General features: G+C 45.2%; 1 protein-coding gene across 1 annotated transcript in view; it reads left to right on the plus strand.

The window, feature by feature from the left end:
* bma (SCY1-like protein bma) overlaps positions 1-24,167 on the plus strand; it is a 218,838-nt gene that overhangs the window by 188,927 nt on the left and 5,744 nt on the right. Inside the window, exons 13-22 of the mRNA XM_089553889.1 lie at positions 2,248-2,424; positions 3,926-4,048; positions 5,325-5,438; positions 8,558-8,690; positions 9,906-10,024; positions 11,095-11,198; positions 12,220-12,273; positions 15,774-15,904; positions 15,994-16,232; positions 17,720-17,866. Of these exons, the coding sequence (XP_089410015.1) occupies positions 2,248-2,424; positions 3,926-4,048; positions 5,325-5,438; positions 8,558-8,690; positions 9,906-10,024; positions 11,095-11,198; positions 12,220-12,273; positions 15,774-15,904; positions 15,994-16,232; positions 17,720-17,866 (1,341 nt within the window). The remainder of the gene's footprint in view (positions 1-2,247; positions 2,425-3,925; positions 4,049-5,324; positions 5,439-8,557; positions 8,691-9,905; positions 10,025-11,094; positions 11,199-12,219; positions 12,274-15,773; positions 15,905-15,993; positions 16,233-17,719; positions 17,867-24,167) is intronic.

Raw genomic sequence — 24,167 nt, forward strand, 5'->3', positions numbered from 1 at the left:
ACAGGACCAGCCTTATTTTTGATGTCACATAGGGCTTGCGAGCAGTTTTTTTGCGGTTGTCATGGCAACATTTGCGAAACTAAGATCTCTAGAAGAGCTTTTCATTATAGCAAAACTTCATTTAGTTTTCGTTTCTATATTTGACTCATTTCTAAAAAAAAAAAATCTTCAAAGTTTAGCCATCATGCGCCCAAAAGACTGGCACTTTGGTCCGCGCAAGGCTAAGTCCCCAGCGCACGTCACTCTGTGGCGTACGTGTCACGTGACCTTTTTTGGTGCCGCCCACGCGGTGGAGATCAACGCTGCTCGCTCCTCTACACCCACATGGCTCTCCCACATGGAACAGAGAAGGTCAAGTGACACATGCGCCGCGGACTGACGTGCGCTGGGAGCGTTTGTTTGCACGTGCCAAAGATAGCACGCTTTGCAAGAGAGTGCGGCTTTTGGCGTGGGCTAGCCAAATCCTTTTAAAGGAGAGCGCCCACGGTAATCGCGTTTTCAAATTTGGTTTGGTTTATGGGGTTTAACGTCCCAAAGCGACTCAGGCAGTGAGAGACGCCGTAGTGGAGGGCTCCGGAAATTTCGACCACCTGAGGTTCTTTATTGTGCGCTGACATCGCACAGTACACGGGCCTCTAGAATTTCTCCTCCAAAGAAATTCAACCGCCGCGGCCAGGATCGAACCCACGTCTTTCGGGTCAGCAGCCCAGCACCATAACCACTGAGCCACCGCGGCGGTTAATTTTATATAAGTTGATATACGTATTACTAGTAAAGCCCGGCTACAAATCTAATTCCTGCCAGGCACCTAATTGCTAAAGTTGCAAACTGTCATATATTCCTTAACAAGCTTACTAATAGCATGATTCACCTGTTCTCTGATGTTCACCAGCACAGGTGTTATTATGCCGCAGAAACCTTCTTGGTACCTCCAAAAGCCTACCTTCTAAAAGCTAGTGGCGGTCTTCTGTGAAACATGTGGTACAAAGGCTCATATGAAGTACGTGATACCACATAGAGCTTCAAAGGCGGTTCATTAGATAACAAAGAGTTAAGAGTTGCTGCAGGTAATTTCAGCACAAATTCATGATAGATGCGAAAACAGATCTGTCGGTACGGTTACGAGCGCTTCATAAGCTTTCAGAGAGTAATAATTGTAATGGTTATGCCTTCAATTCCGTCAGAAATTTAAACATGCGTCATGCTTAAAGATCTTTTTCATTCGAGATGCTTGTCATTAGGCATAATGAGAAAGGGAGTTGGCTGGTGTAGCAACGCCTGGCAATAGCGGTAACATTTGCGCAACGCGACAGTGACAGAAAAAAGTACACAGCAAAATATTATCGTACATGCAGTACTAAAGTCTGGCAGTAATAAAGGATCAAAATGACATCCGTAATTTGTTGAATTTTCGATCCTGACGCCAGAACTATGTCATTAGGCAGATTATTAAAATTGCCAGATACCAGGAACATATTGCCCTTCATGATGTTTATGAATGCTTAGTAAAATGTAGAGACGAGAGAGCTTATTCATTTATGAGGTTTTTTGAAACTTGACCTTTGCGTGCAGAGACATTTCTACGCGCTGGTTGCACACTTGTCTCCTGCGGGATATGCAGCAAAAGGTGAGACCCTTGTTGCGAGGTACGGGCTGTGGACTCGGTGAAGGCTGGGAAATGGGTCTTTATTAAAAGAATTTGACCCAAAAAGAAAAGAGGGCCCCAGGCTCTTGGAAGGTACAGACTGGCTCCCCGAGCAGCTGCTCTCTTCCGCTGCTGGAGGAAGACTCTCCTCGTTGACTCCCGTGCGTTCACTCTGTTCCCTCGAACGCCGTGCCCACGTGACCCAGCTGGGCGTTCTCGGGAGGAAGCGTCCCTCTGCGCTGACGGTCGCGCTCTGGAACGCCGTGTACACGCGTTCGCGTCCCTGGGCATTTACGTTGCCTCCAACATGAGCCCCGCGTCCGTGAAGAGGCCGGCACCCTGCGACGCCGAGTAAAGGTCCGAACGCTCGCGGCACAAACAGTTTCCAGATCTCTGGCCCACAGGCCAGCAGTGTCTTGCAACGTAACACCCTCAAACCTTACACAGCGTGCAGACTGCACACCGGTAATTACGGCACTCTTTCTAGCCCACTCCTCTTCATTGTATTTGCTCGAGACTCTGCACAGCTTGTTTTGCTTCCTAAAACGTGCGTGACAGTAGCGAGCAGAAAGCAAGGAAACTTGAACCCTTGCGCCTCGCAGAAACTGTGGTGGCAGCACGTGCTGCCCTCTCTCAAGATGGAGCTCCAGTCGCCCGAGGTGTTGGCGGCGGCGCTGCAGCCGCTGCTGTTCATCATCGAGGAGAGCACCGTGGACGAGTACCAGACCATCATCTTGCCCATCTTCCGCAGCGTCTTCGGCATGCCCAAGTCTGTTCAGGTGCGAGGCTCTGGTTGTCCTCCCTTTTAAGGCGAAAGCCTTTAATGGCTCATAACATCGTCCGCTAACAAAGCGTGTCACACGCGTTTAACTCGAGAACTGAAAAAGATAGAAGAAAACGAAAGCTAGCTTCAGATAGAAGAGGAAAAAATAAACCTCGAAGCCAAGTTTAGTGACTTTAGATTAATTATTTATTTAATTATAGGCAAAAATGTCGAAACTGCGTCGAAATAGCGCGGACGTCGATATAGCCACGGGAACGGAGTCACGTCAAATCCACCAGAAGTCGTCACAGCATAAAGAAAATTGTCACAGAATGGTCAGATAAATGTCGGAATATGTGTCAAATTAGATGGTAAAATGTGTCATTAAGCGTAATTAACACTTAAGATCCTTGAAAGTTGTATAAATCGGACCCTTCCTGTCCCAACTGCCCCTGTATCTATGCGGACCTGGCCCATTGCCTCTTCTATTGCCCGGCTGCTCAGCAGTCGGGTTCCTTCCCCCCACCCTATCTATCCATCACCACCTGGCTCGACTGGCTTGGCGCTGAAGGGGAACAAGAACAGCGGCTTCTGGTCGCCCAGGCGGTCGACGTGCTCGGCCTATAAATTATGGTCGAATAAAAGTCTTTTACTACTACTACTACTACTAATTTGGGTGTCGATATAGCCACGAGAACGATGCGACTTCGCATCCATCGGGAGTCGACATGGCATAGTGTCCTCGGCTTTCGCCTCTCAACACTTCAGTTGCCAAAGAGTACACGCAATTTTTATTTGCTTTCTTCGTCGTCTTGTCTCTACTCCCTCCACTCTAAGATATTCTCCGGGCTCTCCTGTGTTGAGCGCAGCAATCTGAGACAGTAAGGTCGTTCAGTACAAGGCATTGGTTATTGAACAGGTTGCACGGCTTACAGGAACGTTCGCTTACCAGAAACAAGAAAGAAAGTACTGTGGCAGGGTCTAGCACGCCTATAACCTTCCTAACTCCCTTTTTCACCTTTTCATATAGCATTGCTCTAGCGGGCATGAAGCTCTGAACGACACAATTCCTTTCAAACTAGGCGCTGTACGCCACAACCGGCAGCCTGAAGGCCGCCCACAATGCTGCTTCGTGATTTTCTTCACTTCAGGCCTTCATATTAATAAAAGTTTTTCACAACCGCCACCTATCGCCCATACTAACTGCACCGGAAAAAATTCTAAACGAATGCTTCTTATGGTGTTTTTGGGGTTAATTTTTGCTAGTAGCAGAGACAAAAGGCTTATTACTCCAGTTTATGTCAGTTTGATCATAGCGCTATGGATATAAGCGACCCAATCGAAATGCCGCGATCGCTGCTATATAAACAATATTAGCAGGCAGGCAAATAAAATCACCATTATTCGCTAGACCCAGCTTAGCAGCGACCAATTCGATAGAATATTCCCAGCTACGAGTGGCTGTTACTGTAACTGTTCGATCAGAACATCTAGGTGCAAAATCCTTGCTCTCGCAGGCGACGGTAACGCTACTGGAGAATCTCGACGTCCTGATGAAGAAGACCCCCAAGACGGACATCAAGGCGGACGTTCTTCCGATGCTGTACAACTCGTTTGATTCAACCACCCCGCAAATTCAGGTACCCTACGCGAAACACCATCACTATGACGATGTAGCTTCTAAGCGTCTCAATTGACACCACGGGAATCAATGCCCCACTTCGACGTTGGTGTATCGATTTCCGATTGAGACATTGCTCATGGGAACGTAATTATGAGCGTCCAAGAGCATTTGCCATGATTTAACAGGAGTTTAGCAGTATGATGTTAAATTTCTTATGAATTTCGAGTGATTTTTTTTTCTGAAGGGGTACATATTTCTACTGACCCGTAAAGGAGAGCTGACCCTAGGTCCCTCAAAGCATGCCGTACTCACAGCTCGCATTTATATGTCCCAGAAATCAGACAAGATAATAGTGGATACTATTACAGCTTGATAAGAATCTTTATAACCTTACCATTGTCTTCACCTAACATTTCTTGTATAAACATGATTCTCAGCGATTGTCAAGACAAATGGTGGATCTAAACAAAGTTCCAACTTTAGTTCAACCCTTCAATGCATGTGGACAACGAAATCGCCTCAACGTGCTCGAACAACATAGCATAAGGCATTTTTGCTACTCCCTCAGTGTATGTAAGAATGCCTAAGCAGACACCGATGTAAAGGGCAAAATATGTTCAAAATACACCCATTACTCTGCTTTCCGAGAGCTCTACTTGGCATGCAAGCGACTTATATGAAATATCTGGCATTCTATCGGCGTTTGTTGCTTGCGAGCGTTGCGTGAATAAAAGCGCAAATTCGTTTTACGAAGTCCTAAGTGTTTTTTTTTTAAGTTCACAGTAATACATTACTGACCTTAGAGACATTTCTGTACATTCATAACTATCAACATTACTGTTCCAAACATTATTATTCATGATATTTTCAAGGATATTTAAGGGGTGCAGACACAAAATTTCGAAAGCCAAACAAATAATATGATTTGTTTCTTGGGTGTAAGGAAATTCCTCCTAGCAAATTTCACTCGAAGCCGTTGAATGGAACATGATTTGTTATGATTTTGGATATTGTTCGAGGAGCTTTCCGGCATATTCGCCATATCGAGTGACTTCAATATGCCCTTTCTCCAATTATTGAGACGGCACCTAACACAGAGGTCTCTTTCAAGCCAAGCAAACGGACACTCAAAAACTCTTTGCCTGTGCCCGTTTGTGGGAGATTCTATGTTTCAACCACAAATCTTTCCAATCCACTAGGCTTTAAGTACAAAGTTCACCCATAGTAGCAATGCGTGGACGCATCTCATGAGCTTTTTGTTTGCTTGCTCTTTTGCCCACACCTGCTATCAGTGTGCAGCGATGCATGCGATAGCGCAAATCGCTGATTATCTGGAAGAAAGCGCCGTACGGAAAATGGTGCTGCCGAGGACGAAGCAAGTATTTGAGAACAACTCCGGAGTCAAGGTGAGATTGCCCTTGTCGTCTGTCACAGCAGCAATTGATGCCTGCACGTATGTTTATGCTTTTTGAAATTTTGTTTCTGAGCACTGCGTCACTGATCCGACAATTTCTAGTGCGACAGGATTGCGTTTGCAGGGAATTTTCGAGAAAATTTTTAAGTCTCCATGTTACGGAGGCGCCTCAAGGATGAGGATGGAGACGTACAAAGACAGAACAGATGCTCACTATCAAGTGACAAAAATTCATTGGGCCACGCAATATATGCAAAAGAGAAAACAAAACAAAAGAGAACAGTGGCGCGCACAAGTACATTCCACTGTTCGAAGAAATGCGCGTTTTGTGGAGGCATAGAGATAAGACATCCCGGGAGATAATGGAGACTTTTAAAATAAGAAATTCAGCTGATACAAGGGTAAGTACGCCTTCGCTGCTCTTACTTGATTTAGAGTTTGAGTATCTTGAGAATGCACTACCCTTGGGATGTGGTTTGAATCGCGATGTTGCTTCACATGCTCTTATTCTGGCTGAATTTTGTAATCGTGAACTGGACTGCGCGTGTCATGTGCTTTTCTGCTGTTTTTTTTTTGTCTTTTTCATTATTGCGTGTCCCAATAATTTTTTGTCAGTGGATATTGAGCACCTGTTCTGTCTTTCTACGTCTCCGTCCTAGTCCATGTCATACCTACATGACACAGATCCGTACCAACTCGCCCATTTTCCCACGCTTTTATGTCGGCTGCAGTTTTTTTTTTTACATAAAGCGCCTGAACCTCACCCATGGTATCCTAACCATTTGGCTTGTGCATTAGTTCTTTAGTCAAATTTTAGGATCCCGGCGGCATATTAAATCCGAAGCTACAAGGCTTGTTCTAACGGGAAGTGTTAGACTAAGTTAGCAGCAAACAAACAGAAGGCCAACTCTTGGTCACTTCAATTCATAGGACAGAATACAGCAGCGTGCGATGTTTGAATATTTTGAGTTGCACATCACTGAACGTGCGGAGGCCGCTAGATTTATGGAACGGCTTTGACAGCTGAGCAGAGCGTGGTCTAGGAACAATTTACTTGTGCAAATCATTAGACTGCTTTTAAAAGAGAACCCATGTAATGAAGAGACAGAAAGTTCAACTTTAACGCGAAAAGGGCGAGAATTTACACAGTCTCACATGCCTCTTTATAAAAGTCTTTAAAAGAGTTACGACTGTTGTGGTAAAGTGTGGGTAGATAATATTGATAATAATAACCAGAATTGAAAGCTCTCTGTAATCATTGTAAGCTTACAGTTGGGATTCATACCACAAAAAAAAGAAATTGTAACGAAAGACCAAGAGGGCGCGGATCGGAAGAGATATTAGGCAGCTTACGCACAAGGAAATGTGGCTGGCTAGTCAACAGAAAGGGAGTAGAAAAAGGATAACTGGTAAGAAAGGAAAGGAACTAAAGAATACGACTCAACGCCAGTGCTTACGGAAAACACCGCTCAACAACTGGCAACAGAGCTTTCTTAGAGCACTTTTTTCCTAACATATAAACATATTTATGTCTGAGGAAAAGTTCATACTTACTCTTTAAAAGTTCGGAGGTGCGCCCTCTAAGCCTGCGGTCGGCTGAGCAGCGGTAATCGCTTTTCGTAACCAAGGCTTACGCAAGGCGGGAGAAAGACGTCTAACGCAGTTTCAAGAAATACACATTTCGAAGAAAGAAGAAAACACAAACACATCTTATACTAAGTAGCTCTATGCTTGCGCGCTGACCTTTTTTTGCTTTTTTCTCTGTCTCTGTCGCTTTGTGGGGTACGATATCTTTCAGTTGTTACGTAAAGAAATTGCTTCCTGATGTTACACAAGTAGCTTAAAAGGATAATGTTGCCTCGCTGCAAACTGAAGAACAGCGGTTACAGAGAGCCCTAGGGACGAGATAAAAGCTTAGAGTGGGCGTTTCGGCGTCTTTGGGGAGCGTGTTTCGAATGTAACCTTTAACGTTCCCTGCCCACTGGATTGGGGGCCTATTCAAAAGAAACACACGTCATTAAAAAGGTATAATTACCGTCGGCCCTTCCACATCGAGGCGCTATATATTACGTAAGTACATTCGAAAGAAACGTAGCGGAGCCTTTCGGGCAGACTGGAATCGTATGAAAGAGCACTCCCCCCCCCCGGCATTATTTCTTGCGAAATGTCGAACCGCTCCCGTTATCGTTGCTTTCGGGTGTGATGTGTAGGTGGTTGACTGATCGTCGACGTCACGCTAGCTCTGCCACATTAGAGAGCTTTAGTACAGTGAAGACGTTCTAGCTTTCGCGGATACTGGGCTATCCGTCTGTAGGCTAAGCACGCGCATTGGTTGGTTGGTAACAACTTTATTTGACAAAATATTATTGCCCCAGCTAACCACTGCCCTTGCGCAGTAAGCACCGTGTTGGTCCGGAATTCGTCTATGCTGTTTCATCTCCGCTGTGCTAAAACTCTCTAATATTGTAATTTTTATTAGTAACATTCTGGTCATGTTTGCACAAGTTCTGACTTGTGCAAACATACGCGGACACCAGCGTCTTTCTTATGAAGAGCATAGCAGGAGCGTCTACCGTATTGAGTAGAGCGGAAACAGGAAATTCGGCATGCACCGTTCTTTCGTACTTCTCGTTTATTAATTAATTCTTTTGCCGCTATGATGAGCGGGAAAAAAGTACGGTTATTGCACGGGATTTCTACCATTACTGTGACGTTTCTGAAGTGAGTGCGTGTACGCATGGCGAGAGGCAGACTTAACGCCAGAATGTGTATTACCACCTGCTCAAAAAAGTATCATTACAAAGAGCTTGCCGCTCGTTGACCAACTAAGACAACGGCATGTCGTCATTACCGTGTCAGGTAACTTGAAAAAGTCCTGTTTTCTTCATGTTTAAATAAGCCATATTCCGCTAACTTCCACAAACCGTACCTATTTAGCGTTAGTGCTGAAATTTCCTTCGTTATATTTTTCTGCGAGTATACACAAAACGTCTGAGCAAACTGTAGTGCTTGTAGGCATGGTTTGCTGAAAACGTACTGCATACTATGACGGAAATGACAGTTCTTATTCTCTGGTTCCCACTTTTTTTTTTTTTGTGCCGGAACCGACAGGTGCAGGCCAATGCACTGACCTGCATCGAGAAGATAATTGACAAGCTCGAGAAGACTGACATCTTGGATGAAGTCCTACCTATGTTGGGCAAGGCCAAGCTCCAGGACCCGGCCATACTCATGCCGGTCGTCCGTACGTACACACACACGCGCCGCGTGCTCTCTCTCGCACCGAAAAACCCTCGACTTCAATGCCCCTTCGGCTGCCAAAGCTTACTATGAGCCTCCTGGATCGTAGGCCAAGGAGTACATCCGGCATCAAAATACAATAAAGCTAAGAGGAGTGGTTGTGTTAGCGATCTTGGTGTACATGTTACGATAGCCGCCGTGATGCATCAATGGTAGGGAAGTTGTTGTGCCGCGTAATCCAGAAACACTGCTCACCGTGATACGGACCAAGAAGAGTCTAGGCCTGTATTGAATCCATTCTTACCCGTATCGTCTCGCGCAGTGTATTTGGAAAACCTGCTGATTGCATTTCTTTTAACGCTGCAGATAAGTTCAAATGAGTACACCCTGAAAGCAAATCAACGTGTATAAAAGCAAAAAGGTAGTCAGCTGGCCTTAATCGCGCTCCCTTTTAGGCTTTTAGGAGCAGTGTATGCTGCGCAAGTCTAGGTGAGGATTTCAGTTACTAAATAAACTTAATACTTCCTCCTGGCGACGGAGGCATATTTTTCTGCAAGTCATAGTAACCTGATGATTATAGCAATGACAGGAGGCTTTTAAACACGGCGCCGGGGGTCTTAAAATTAGCGAATAGAGGAGAAGTATATCCCGATTAAAATCTTCGTAACCCCTGTAATTTGTTTCCGTTTACCGCCTTGAGCACTAGGTGTTTTTTTGTGATGAAAATCTACCCGAGGGAAGGCTCGGGCAGCGTACCGTGCCCTTAAATGATAGTGCTGCAAAGGACAGTTTACTCCTTTTTTACTCCCCGATTCAATGCACAGTGCCTCTGTATGTTTAATACAATACATGTAGGCCCACTAAAAGTATCCTAAGCTCCTGTCATCGCCCGTGCAATTTGTGCCTAACCATGCGACCGAGGCGCCACCTACAGTCATGCCTAAAGACTGTTTACTTCCCGATTCAATGCGCAGTGCCTCTATTCGCTTAATACGATATGTGTAGGCGCACTAAAAGTATCCTAAGCTCCTGTCATCCCCTGTACAATGTGTGCCTATCATACGGCCGAGGCGCCACCTACAGCGATGCCTAAACACTGCTGAACCAAAGTGCGTGGGGTACAGTGATACTACATTGCGATGTAGTATGCGCGCCCAGCAATCACGCCCTCCGTTCCCGCGTCAAGTGTATATAATAAGCGAATGCCTTTTGTGCGCAGGGATCTACAAGCACATGCTGAGCGACAAACGATACGGACTAACGGTCAACCTTCTCGCCACCAAAGTGATGCCAGCCCTAATACCCGTCGTAGTCAGTCCAGCCCTGAAACTCGACCAGGTAGGCGCGGCATTGTGCTACACGCGCGGATTGATGCGCTTTGTTCTGGGCTCTACTGGAAAGAGCGTGTGGTCGTGAGGCAAAGAAGAACGTTAGCCGCCGTGCCGACACAAAAACAGCCTCAATAGAGCTTCTGTTCTACATGCTTACCAACTGGGCATTTAGTCAAATATTGTCCACAACCCAATTTAGGAACGACGTCATCGAGTTGATGCCAATAATAAATTAGCGGGGACATTGTGCAGCAGACGAGTGTTTTTGCATTTGGCCTCCATCGTAATGCGGCTGCCCCGTTCCGGATGCGATCTCGCGACCTTCGGGTCAGCAGCTGAGCTACGAAGCCATTCAGCCACCGTGGCGGGTGGAATTGCTTGAAATATATCCTGGAACTGAGCAGCAGTCTAAGCAAAGGAAATTGACAGGGGTAACTATGAAAGACGAAAAGCTGAGAGGAGGGAGCAAACTTCAGTTAACGATATACTGGCGGAAATTAAAAGCACAAAATGGTTTTCGATGAAGAAAAGGAAACGATTGGTCAATTAGGGCATCGCAAAGGATTCGAACGGCAGAAAAACGCAACCGAAGGTAGCCGAAGGTAGGAAGAGGGATGAGATTTAAAACTTTGCAGGGATACGGTGGCCGCAGCTACCGCAGATAAAGATCGATGGAAGGTAAGGGTCCGGCATTGGATACCAGGGCCGATGATGATGATGAAGAAGAAGACTACTGGATTACACTGTTTCCTGGCAGCTGCTGGGGGTATGCGTTCCGCATACCCCCAGCAGCTACCAGGAAACAGTTTTCTCAAACTGCCAGCAGCTGCAGTTTGATAAAATGGAGCATACATCATTCTATCTATTCTTTTGCTTCGCCCCCCCCCCCCCCCCCCGGTCGACACTTACGAGCAGCATGTTTTGGTTGCTATTCTCATGATCTTAGTGTACTATGAGCAACGGCCAATGTTTGAAAAGACCAGGATTTTGAGTGTCCGATCAAGTTACGAACATTTCTTGTTTCTCATCGTGATGCCCAAAGAACGCGCCGTAACTTTTCATTGTTTCCGCTTTCAGTTCACCAGCCTTATAGAGTTGCTCCAAGAAATGCTAGAGCACGTCTCTAAAAGCCAGCGAAACAAGCTCAAGTTGGAAAAGCTGTCGATACCTTCGACGGACATGTAAGTTTCTTCGTCAGATTTCATTCCATCCAGAGTATCAAAAACAACGCTATCATAGCAGCCTAGAAAGGCGGTGGTCACCGCTGGTCGCCTAAAGAACAGGCGGCACAGGCCACTGCGATCAATTGATGGTAACATGCCGATGGATTGTTGAGATCTCGGTAGCAACGCGACAAGGAATAATTAGAGTAATCACAACCTACGAATAGGATCTGGCTGCCGAACTCATCCCATGAATGCAGCTTTGGTAATCGGTGCATATTTTTGACGAACGATAACTTAACATACCCTTCCTTACTTCACTGGCGTAGGTAGTTTTTTTTTTTTAGGCTTTTAACACTCTGCCAAATATGTATAGGTTCCCCCAGAACTGCGAACTCCTCTAAACCGAGCATTAACACATGCCCTGCGAATTGAATCCAGGCCTTATCCTTAGGCGGAGGTAAACTATGCCTGTGCAAGTTTAAGAAGATAATTGACGTCAACCAATCGTCTGGCAAACTAACTGAGCTGTTCGCACCTAAAGCCATTCCCGACTGGTAAACGCATGGACTCTACTGGCTAATCGCGGAGCGCTCATACTTGCGAGCAGTTTTGACGTGATTAGCGGCCGCTTCCTATAACCTTGAAAACCAACTCTACAAGCCCTAGCATTAGCATCGATTTTATCAGATCTACTTTACCAAGCGGCACTGGTATTGGGCCCTGTATTCGAAATGGATGGTTTCAGTGTGGTCCCTAGAAGGGCCGGAATTTGCGAATACATTTCCAATATTGCACCGGTAAGCTGTGCTGCTGGCGTTTTTATGTCACTTTACAGTTTTAACGACACGCAGTGCAGAAAGATTTCTTGCACGAAAAAAAATGTAAATGAGCTCGCGCTTTTCTCAGTTTGACTGAACGCTTAAGATGTAGCGCGAGCAGCAGCAGTGATGTAAACAAAGCAGGAATGCGGAGAGAGCGAGGAGGGCTGTGCTGAGTGGTCAATGTGCAACGGCGTTGTTTCTTCCCCAAACAACAGCGCAGCGACGCCGGACGAAGCGCAACAACACCGGGTCGTGAGTCCGCCGGATAGGTGTGTACCGAGCGACCAGTGCCCGCCGTCGCCGCGCCCAGTAGAAGGCTTTGCCATCATCCCGCCCGAATGCTCGCCGCTCCCCCGTAGCCTGACCGCGCCCCGCTATGCGCTTTGCCGAACTCCGTAGTGGAACACCCCCGGACGCCGCCTGACTGTAGTTCTTATGCATTGGCGCATTGCAAGACTGAGCCACATATTTATTTATTATTTTGGTTCTAGCACGCACTTTCCGCTTTTCCTCAGGAGGATTCATGATAAAGTAATTCAGCTCTTGATCAGGGTTGCACAATTCAAAAACGTATATTTCCTTTTTGCGTCTTGTTTCTTCTTCTTTCTTGCTATTTTTTTATTTGCTCTGTCCCATGTGAAGCAGTCTGTCTGTCATCTTCTTCGCTTAGTAATTGACGTCTCATCGGAAGACATGGTTTACACGCGGGCAATGCACTATTTTATTAATAGAGGTTTTCACGACGTTTGCATGCTGCCATGTGCACTCCTCCACACCTGCACTTAAGTAAAAATGCGGGAAAGGTTTAACTGCAACGACGAGCAGGAAGGAGTTTTACTTAGCATTTAGGACAGTTTAGCTATCATCCAGTCACTCGATAAGTTTATTTACTTATTCGCTTTATCTAAAAGCGAAATTAAAATTTTACTTCATATAAGTAGGCACTTGGGCTCACAGTGTCATAGTTCACAAAACCATTCCGCACTAGCCGAAAAGTGACAACCCAGTCAGAAAAAATGACAGAACGGTGTCAAAAATACGACAAACTTTTTTTGGCGTTGCAGTGCAAGAAGTTTTTGTTTTATTTTGTAGTATTTCTCTGTAGTACTGTTGATTTTTTTTTCGTAATACTTTCTTTTGTAGTTTAAAGTTCTGCAGTATTCTTCTGTAGTAGCTACACAAAATTCTGTTGTTCCTACAAAGTTTTCTGTTGTACAAGTTCAAGGGCGAAAACATCACAGAAAATCTATTGTGACGACAGAAAATTTTGGATCTGTTTTTCGATTCGGAAAGAAGTGACATTAACGCACATCTGGTTTCATCCGAGTGGAAAAACACAACAGAAAGTTTCCTATCGTAAGAACAAATTTTTCGCAATGTTCATGCCCAGCAACTTGTAGTAACAGAAATTTTTGTAGTCACAATAAAATGCTGTACAGTTACTGCACAGCAACATACTACAAAAATGTACTAGAGCACAAACTACAGCATTGTGTCGTATTTTTGACGTGGATTGGCCGTTTCTTTTTTCCGATTGGGAATATTTGAAATGTGGGATTATTCCAACTTCAATTAGACCGTGGTAACGGCTTGAGAGAAATAGTTCGTGAATCGCTGATATCGAGGCTGCACTACAGCACCGAAAGAAATCTCCACGTTGTAGATTGATTCCTCCACGTATGGGCCCTAAGCATGCCACCACAAAGCACAATCACGGCAGGCGTGCATGAACTCTCGTCTCGAAACAAGCCCGGGCTACTACTAATGCCGCAACCTTAACCTCGCGGAATAAATTGACGCGAAATGAGTACGAGCCTTCATTGTTGCCCATATATGGCTCAGTAAAAGCAAGCGGGTAGATGCCGTGATTATGCCCCGATATCTTGCGTTGTTTTTGAGCAGGCAAACGCAAAAGACTCCTTTCTTCATGACTGCTTTGGAAAAGAGATAAAGGTAAAAGTGTTATCGTCATGCTCTTCACTCCATACCGCGACTTTCGCACTGCTAGTTCGTTTTGAAGACAGTCAAATGAATGCAAACGACGCTAGTGTTTCATGCCGTGTTCCATACGTCCAAAACCACCCAAAGGAGTAATCTGCTCGCATCTTGTATCCGCGTTCGTTACGCTAGCTAAAGCTTCGCAGTTGGCTGCTTCTAGCATGGCCATGTTAGAGCTGCTTGCATTCTGCCGCCGGCTTGGCGAAGGACCGAGAGCATCTGCGGAGATCCCGCGCTATGTGCTGACTCTCTAGTTTTTTTGCACGTGCTTCCTGTGGCCGCATTAGATGCGTGCACTGTTTCTGCATCGTGGTGCATTCCGCTTGGCCCTTAGCCTGACTGCTCTTCGGAAGCTTGCTCCAACTGCTTTACAAGCGAAATGTTTTCTTTCCAGCCACTCTGAGCACTGGACTGTTTGATGAAATGAGAATGTAGCAAGTGTCTTCCGAGCCTTACGTACAGATTACTAGTGATGCGTACTGTTCTTATCGCTGCTATCGTCTTGAAATTAATGAACATGTGGACATGCATGTCACGCCAGCTCCTGCTGGACAAGGGTTTAGTGGATCGGAACGGGAGGAGCTTTTGACCTGCAGCTGACGGAAGCTGATGATGATGATGATGATCGATATAAATGCAGAGGCAAAAAATTTGAGCTCAATAAGCGATTGTATAAAAGGGCACCGAGCACAAATTCAAGATGACTTGTATCGATCAGATACAGCGTTCTAATCAAGAAGATAACAATCTCACCAAAAGCAGAGCTCTCATAATCTAGAAAATATTACAAAAAAAAAAAACGAAATACAGGTGCCGCCACCACCGGCCGATTCCGTAAGTAAAATGTGTGCGACAACGCTGATTTAAAGTGCGGATCCCTGAGGCCACGCTACACCGGCATTCACTTCAAAACGATGGAATCTGTCCTTTTCGGTACGGACGTCGTGAGTTGGAATCGACTAGCGGTAACATCTGTAATTCTGATTTTCTCTGAGATGATTGTCTACTGCTACCGGAAAAACAACAAAATAGCTAGAAGACAAAGGTCACCAATTTTAAAGAAAATAGTGATTGGCTGTAGTTGTCCTCAATTTTCCTTTAAAATATCCACTCCAACCCCATTTTTTTTTACCCTAGGCTAACGCATTTTCCCTGACCGTATAGCTTATTGAATCAAGTTGTAGATATGACTGTTACAGAAAGATTTCTACTTACTATTGGTTTGGCGTTTTAAACGCGTGCCTCTAAGTTGCCTGTTGTGCGACCGAAACTCGTTTGAGTGCTTGCATTGAACCTTCATGTAACGAACACCAGTCGTGATTTAGAGTATAAGTGTATATTTCGGCCATAATTGGAATCACGCACTACTTTTGATAGTGTCCGCATTTTTTTATGAAATAACACATACCTGCAATGCAGTATCAAGTACGCTTTCCACTGAGCATCCATCAATGTCGGCAAACACATCAGCCCAACCTGAGCGCTAAATACGTGGGGAACCATCAAATATCCTTGTTTTCATTCTACCCTTGACTGAGCATTTCTAATGATGAGATTATGAAGTGGGGTTTTGAATTTAAGGAATTACGAATATACTAAGTTAACGTTTCCAGCAGTAACACTAAAAAGCGACAGAAGCGTCTTAACAACCTGCGCTTCCAGAGTCGCATCGAAAAGTGATGTAAGTGTTGTAGATGTGAGTAAGCCCCACCGCATCTGCGGCTTCACCGTTGTAATTTCTCTCCCCGCACGAACCTGGGCCTGTTCGCAGGCTCCCTGTGCAGATGCAATACAACATGGAGCAGCCCACAGGATATCCGCACCGCCCACCATCCCTCCGCCTCGAGTCCCGGCGCACGTCCATCAGCATGGACGACGTCGTACGCAGGACCTGCAGTTCAGGTACCCACCCTCGGCCCTCGGCCGTTCATCGCGGCGTTTCGTCGGCCAGTCGTCTGGCCCAGCATCGGCACTTCATCGGCCACACGCAGTGTCCAACCTCTCCCTCGCAGCTTCGTCGTCGCCAGACTCGAACCTGCTGCGCGTGCAGGCCACGCTCCCAGGGCGGAGGCACTCGGACAACACGATCCAGCCCCCGAGGATCCTGGTGGCCCCCTGTTCGCCCGAGGGCACCGTCAGCTATACCCCGGGGGGCCTCCCCGTTCGCAGGCATTCCAGTGTCGGGACGCAGGACTCGCGTTTTTCGGGATTCTTCAGTTCGCCCAAGATGGTACGCTTCCCCGCAACGCCACCCTTTCCTTTTGCTCCTTGTTGTATGCGCACTCTTCCCATGCAGCGATCTATGTATAAGTTTTGTTTCCTTTTTTGTTTTATTGGTGTTTAACGTCCCAGAACGACTGAGGCTATGAGAGACGCCGTAGTGAAGGGCTCCGGAAATCTCGACCGCCTGGGGTTCTTTAACGTGCACTGACATCGCACAGTACACAGTAACCGCTGAGGCCCTGCGGCGGGGCTTCGTGTGAATTCCAGCAGATAGCGAGGACGAGCGGAAATTTCTGAGAAATGAACGCCCCGGGAGCAACCTTATACTAGGTGGAAACCTGAACCGTATCATGAGGCATGTGGCTCAAACCGATCCGGACCTTACACTTCCGTGCCTTTATCTGTCTTCCTTCTTAATGCACCCTCCTTCGTCCTTTTCCTCACGGCACGCTTGAGGTGTCCACCCAGTGTCAGAAGGTTACTGCGCCTTTCGTTGCTTTAGAAATGCATTCTAAGCTCTCGCATGAAAAACAAAATCACTGGTTGCAATTATCACTCTCTTCACAGCCAGGTGTTTCCTTCTTCTCGTCTGTGTAAATTTTCTGCCTTGGAGTGTCAAGGCTCACCTGATTGATATCTTTTTTTAGTTAGCAGCATAAAAAATAAAAAAAGTTAAGCACACTAAAGGCATATTCAAACTTGTAAGGTTACAGAGTGCACGACGCTCAGCGTATCTTGCTGAGCTTTTGTCTGTCTTGTTTCGTCCGCGTTTGTACGGTTCGTTCGTCTAAAAGTTATGGTCCATTCGCTACGGCCTGTTCTTCGTCTTCAAAATTTAGATCCCTAAAGGTGAAGGGAAGCATTAGCCACTGCTATGATATGTTGTTAGTGTTAGAGGCGCGCGGCTTTTTCACTTTCTTTCTTATATTCCTTTATACGTCCGCATACTGCACTATTAGCTAGTATTAAGTTTGGCAAAAGATGCGGAAGAGCAAGTCATTTATTCTTGTGCTTGTTTTGTGTACTTTCAAAAATCACGCGGCAGGCTGCAACTGAAAACGTTTATAGACCAGCCAGTTGTTTACATGACCATGCAGGAAATGTCTTATGAAAGCCCTGAAACTCTAAAGCACTTTAACAGTGAGGAGGAAAGTTCTGCTTACCTTCTAGAAATATGAAGTGCTAGAAAAGATACTCCAGGCCCCCCGACACTGCCCAGGGGGTAATGAGGTTACGTTAGAACTTATGAAAAGAGCTGTATATTTGTTATTTCTGACACTTATTACCCTGCGTTGATGCATGTCACTGTGCCGAAATGTAATACAGACTTCACACTTCCTCGATAGCACTTCGCCTCCGCGATCCTATTCACTTTTCAGCACTGAAATAAGGTTTTAACTATAACGATGATTTGCGGTGACGCTGAGGGAACGAGGCCGCGGCTTTAAGAACTCCCTGTTGTGTGCTTACCGCTGCCCTCCCTTCTGGCCGCAGGCGAGCCCCAACCTGGGCGTGGACTTCTTCAGCTCGAGCAGAGCCAACGTAAGGCGGTACTCCGCCGCTGCAGTGTGCGGCGCTGCGGGACTGCCCAACGCCGCCAACCAGGCATCCAGCTTCCTGCAGCAAATTGGCTCTGGAGTTGTACGTACACGGAGAGCATCATCCGTCGTCTCTTTCTCTCTGCGTCTCTACCGCGCGCTGCACTCCCGCTTGGTGGTGCTGTTTCACACTGCTGGTTTCTCTCAACTGTCTCCCCCTCCTCCGGCCAACTTGTGTTGTGTGTGTGGCACCCGCCCACGCCTTGGAACGCCCCGGCAGGAACTGCGTTTTGCCGATTCCACTGTGAGTGTGAAGGCTGGTAGCACTAGAGCCACGCGGCTTGGAAGTCCACGCACACTTATTGGAACTATGCTAGTTGCACTTGACTTCTCACGCATGTCACGGTGCAAACACGCCTTAAAAATAAGGCAGCTTGTGTTGGCTTCCTGTGGCTACTGCCTTGCTATGGCAGTTCCAAATCTAAGATGTCAAACATTCCGATGACAGGCGCTGAAGTTTTCGCTGACATGCGTGTCGGATTACCGATAACTCCCTTGATGAAAGCCTAACACAGAGGTATTTTTTGCCTTCCGTGCGTAAGGAAAGTAAAGCAAATGATCGAAAAATTTCACCTTTCTTACTGACGAGAAAACTTTGTTATAGAAGTGTTATCTGACCGAATTTCTTGAACTATGCCGTTTTCTCGGCACAGATTATGCTGCTTTCATTTGGAGGCCTCTGTCTGCCTTAAAGTTTCTCTCTCTCACAAAGCCAAGTTTCTTGAATTCATGCTTCAAATTTAGTTATCCTTTCAATGAATTTACATCATTTTCTCGAGAGATTCTTTACGCCTAATTCATGAAACAATTTATCATTTACTCCAACATAACGTGCAGCTGCGAGCTCACCTGCCTGCCGATACCCAGCATTGCCTTGCTCGAACCCTTTTAACAGTATGCTTTGAGGTCAGCTGTGACATAAGTCTTGTGGTCCCAGTGCTAAATTTTGGTGGGATGTTCTGAAGACTTAATTATTCACTCCCTCGCAGCCTAGTACAATTCAAGACTCATTGTTACACCCTACTGCTACTCCGCAGGTTATATGTCAAACCACAGGCAGTGTTTCTGTCGCGAGTCCTGCCGGGGCATTCCGACTGTGTCCTTTGCACGACGTGCATTTTACACTGCATGACTCCCACCAGTGGTCTACTTCACATGTCCGCCTTGAAAATGTGTGTCACCGTGTGCTTGCTCTGTGCCTTCCATTTTGGCTGGGCAAGTGCCGCTATTCTTGCTTCAGTGGGCTTGGGGATTGCTAAAGATGCGCTTCTTCCCTCACCAGGGTATTGCATGCGCTGAAACCTGGAAAGCAATAGCCGACAGCTTTACTTTTAACGCTATTAAAATAAGAATTACAATTCTTAGAATGTCGGTGCGAAATTCATTTCCGAAAGGCATAAAAATCTGTCTGTTGTGGCAAGGGCTGTCCTTTGATTGAGACAGGGTGCATTTTCTCAATACCGTCTTTCTCGGGCACTAAAGCGGTGGACTTAACAGCATCGCCTGATCCTGCCTCTCCCTGTCTCGTATGGAAAGCAGCATCAGATCTATACAAGCCCGCCACGTTTAAGTCATGCTGCAGTAATAAAATCTGTCTGCCGTTAGAATTCTGTGGACAGCCTTTATCGGCCACTAGCAAAGATTCCGAAACTTCCCTGCTTCCTTTATTGAATGCAAGGGTTCCGAAGACTGAACAGCTCAAGTACGACCTAAGAAATGTCTCGTTGCAGAAGTGCAGATATTCTTGCCCGGTGCAGTTAAAAACGTTTCAATAGCATTTGTCCTTCCACATGGCAATATACATGCAAGTAAAGTAAATACTCTGTTAACTGAACACAATTCCTTCTGTCGGGAAATACAAAGTACGCATGTCATAGGAAGAACTATATTTTATTGAAAGGCGCAGCTATCTATTGCACCTCATTTCGATATAAAATAACGGACTATGTAATATAATATTTATATCTCAGATATAGAATTCTTTACTGGCAAGATAATGTGCAGAATAGTGCCTAAAACGCTATTATAATGTTTTACCGATTAATTTCATGATTATATTGATCTGCACGTCTTTTGGAATTGCTTAGAACTGAGTGTTTCGTCGAGCTAAGGCACGCTTGAGCGCTTGCTTTCTCTGTGCTGTGTGCGGCCACACCGTAGACAAGTGTGTCGTAGTGGGCGTTGTTCGAGAGGCGCTGTACTTGCTGTTGCCCTTGCCCTCGATGTCGCTGTCTGTTTCTGTTGAAGTTAGAACACTGTTCTCTCCACGCAAAGCCGGGCACTCACACATTCCCCCGTGCCACGCATCGCACCGCTTGCAAGTCGCTCATTAGATGTAGTCTTCGTCACTAGAAATAGGAGAAACCTCTCACCACTGGCGGAGCCGTATTGAGAGTGCATCTTTTACCTTTTAAGGGTGGTTTTGTTTTTAGCGGTTCTAATTAAGGCTCATTTCTTGCTTTAAATTAGTAATAGACACCTTTAGCATACCTTGTACCGTGTTACCGCTACCGTTACCGGAGTACCGGGAGCCCGCCCACCGGCGGTCAGTACGCGCTGATTGGTTCCGACGCTGCGGGCGCGAGCACAGCTGCCGGGTAGGTGGCGCCATCTGGCGCCGTCAAGGCAATTTGCGCATGCGCATTGGCTGAGCGCAGGCTCCCGGTACTCCGGTACTGGTAACGCTAACACGGTACACGGTATGCTAAAGGTGTCTAATACTGCACAGGGGCAGGAACTGAGGACCAAAGTTTACTGACTCTTTTATTTCTAAAGGCGTCTAGATAGAAAGCGAAAATCTGCACAAAGACTATTCTTCGCACCTACGCTAACTCCTACAGAGAAAATTAGCTAGACCATTATCACATACGCCGTATCCTAATTCAGCACTTATTTTGGACAGTCACGTATCATTCAGTAAGGTGCGCCCGAATCATTAAAAAAACCTCATCCCGATTTTCGCCTTCTTCCAAAGCGTAAAAACCACTCACTGGTCACTTCAGCTAAGTGCTCATTGGGCGATGTGGTTGATAAGTATAAAAATAACGAATTATAAGAAGTATAAAAATAACGAAGGCAGTTATGTTAATGGAATATAGACGGGTGTTTCCTCTAATTTTATAGGCCATATGCAAAGTGCCCTGTGCGCCTTTGCATGAGTTTCCTTTCATATCTTAATCATCGCGTTTAGCTCTAAACGCGCTGTCTTGGAGCACGAAACGATGGACGCGTTTCCTAGTACAGTTTCAAGATACGAGTAATAAAGGGACAATCAGGAAAGATTGAATCTGGTCTCTATTAATATGGTACCTCGTTCTTATGGTTAAGTTGCCACTTTCACCGAAAGACCAATTTAAAAAGTGTGTACTACAGGTGTTGTCACAACACCGGGCGGATTTCGCGACTAAAATGCATGCGGCGACGTCTATTTTTGCGTGGATCGAGGAGGCTACGCTACTTCATCATTCTCTTCAAAACGGCGGCAACCCACACTTTTCGGTAATGACATCACGAGTTTCAGTCAACCTGCAAAAAGGTATTTAAACTCAGTTTTCTCGACCAGAAAGGAGCTTTTTGCTAAAGGGCAATTATCAGCATACGCACAAAGTTCCAGAAAATGATTTTTTTACAAATAACACTGATTGCATGAAGTTGTCGAAGTTGTCGCTTTAACGGGTCTAAATAGGAGAAGGAAAGGTTACTGTCAACACTACGTGGCAATTACTGCAAGTGGTGGAAGACATTTAACCCACTTTTTATTTGAATTGCAGGCAGATAAAACTTTTCGACGGCAATCAACAATATGATAGCTGGCGATTCGCTTGAGAAATGCCTTGATAGATGTAAAGAACGTTTGTTGCCAGTTTTGTGAAATTTTTTGCTCCATTCTGGTCTTTTTTTTTGCTACTCTTGCTGTCAGTGATGATGTCCAGTGGTCAATAAATATCATAAGTTTCCAAATTACGTTAGTTCTTGCCTTTATATGTCTTGTAACTGTGTTGTCTCGTTCTGTGCTCCATAACAAATGTGTTTAGCTTTAGTTTTAAATCGGTGTATTCCTCACTGGCCTCCTTTATGGTAGCGTTGAAAACTGCCGTTTATGTCACGGCAGATACCTGTCAGTTTTTGATGAGCGGCGAAAACCGGTAACTGAAGGCAGAACTACTCGATGAAATAGAACATTAAAAACGTCTCACGCGCAACAAACGTAACTTTTTTAGCACCTTTTTTGATCCGCTCAACTCTAATCTCAAAAACTGTGAACTTTCTTTTATTTCACGGTCACACCTACCTTTCCAAACTCAATGTTTACCCTGTCAAAAAACTCAACAGAACACTTTCTGTTGTCAGAGCATGTTGTTTGTCCTGTTTTTGCCCAAGACCTTGTAGTAACAACAAAAGGCTTTGTAGCAGTAGGTATGCTGTGTAGTTACTAAAGTGCTACAGAACTACAGACTACAAAAAAGCACTACTAGAGAACAGATAAATCTTCCAATACGACAAAAAAATGTCGTGTTTTTCAAAATATTCTGTTGTTTTTTTCGACTAGGTTGAGCTGCTTGAATCAGCAGTTGCTAATTGCGCTCAATGAGTCCGTGTTGGTTTTTTGTTGTTTCGAGTCACTCAACGGTAAATGCGATGATAGCGCAATTATCAACCAAAGCCATCGCAAGCATTACTGAGATACTTTTCTGTGCCAGTGCTTCTCTGAAGTCTTCTGTCATCGGTGTTGGCCCCCTTCAGCCTCTTTTGGTAGGCTGTTTGTGCAGCAAAGTTAACACGCCCATGTTGCTATTCGTAAACGGCAGACATGCCACAATCCAACTACAGGATAAGGCCATCTGACAAAGGAAGTTACTTCCTTTAGTTCAGAACCCCTAGACGTGCGCGTCTTGCGCGGAGAGAAGCGGTGTTCCGACTCTGGGCTGAATGCGAACTGGCTGTGCGTAGAAGCAGTAATCTTGCTCCTTCTGTGCTGTCTTGTGTTTTCTTGCTCTGAAAGCACGCTACACTCTAAAAAGCGCCATTAGAAACATTCGCAAAAATTTATGTTTGTCCAACACAACCATGTCGCATTTTTGACATGCCAAGCTACATCTATTTTTTCTTTCTATTTTATAGTTCACATTTTATTTATTTCTCATCAGGGAATAAAAGCTGAACTGGCCTTTCTTTTTTGGGCTCAGTCGTGTCAAATAAACCGGTTTCTAGCAGACGTTAAAAACATATTATCGAATACACTGCAAAATTTCATAACATACGATTATATAATTCATTTATTTTAGACATTCTAGTGATCGGCGTTGCGTTCTGTCTCGCTTTTTTTATTGAGTACATATCGCATTTCTTATGCACATCACAACTTCTGGCAAATCTTTTGAACTTTACGCTCCAGACATTTTGGTCAACTAAGACGACGCTGGAGATTTTTAGAGTGTACATGAAGAGAGAGAACTTTTTTTTTAACCTTTTTCTTCTCCAGTACACAAAATACTTTTTTCTATATCTTGCTGATCTGCACAAATTTTTTTGAGGAAAATGGTGACATTAGCAAAACCAATTCGTACACCCTTTTCGAGCTCACCGTTTGAGTGAGTGCATTGGTTGCAATCATCCCGCATGTGCACGTGCGTTTCAGCAAAATTTCATTTTATATCACGCGAAACACACCAGCGAAGGATATATTGGCTCATTTCGCCTTTTTTTCGAAGTGAAGTTGCCTGCAATATGAACCAAAGAAGTAATATTACAAGTGTTTCCAAATGACTGGGGCCACGATCACTCTTTTTTACAAGGATAACCTCACAACTCAGAACTTCCAATAATCGCCTCGTGTTTCGATATGCGTATCATGACTTCTGAAAATCTTATAAACAGGCCACACGCTAGCGGCGAGGTTATCAGTGTGCTTCAGTATGGTGAAGAATGTTTGCCCATAACTTACAAAAAATTCAGTTTAGCTAAGTGGTGACGTAGCTCTTACCTAAAGTTAGAAAGACGTAGCTCTTACCTAAAGTTAGGCACCTCGAGTAATTTTTCAAAGTCCTTAATCTTGTTAAACTGAGGACATCCATGTCGAATTGACTATTGGAGTGCAGCGCCGAAAATCGTTTTGTAAACAAATGAATTTTTCAGAAATTCTAGTATCATATCGAAATTACTGTGCCATCGCTAGGCACTCTATGTTTGTATATCTTGAAGACGAACATCAAACATGAATCTTTCCTCCCGGTAACAAACTTTATTTGCCACCATATAAGTGTATTCTTAAGCATCGATTTATAAACCCGGACCGTACGAGTATCAAGACCACTGAAAGCAAAAGTACCGAACTGAAGCGCACG

The sequence above is a fragment of the Amblyomma mixtum genome, chromosome 7 (genome assembly GCF_055824585.1).
Source record: "Amblyomma mixtum isolate Tamu chromosome 7, ASM5582458v1, whole genome shotgun sequence".
NCBI classification, from domain to species: Eukaryota; Metazoa; Arthropoda; class Arachnida; order Ixodida; family Ixodidae; genus Amblyomma; species Amblyomma mixtum.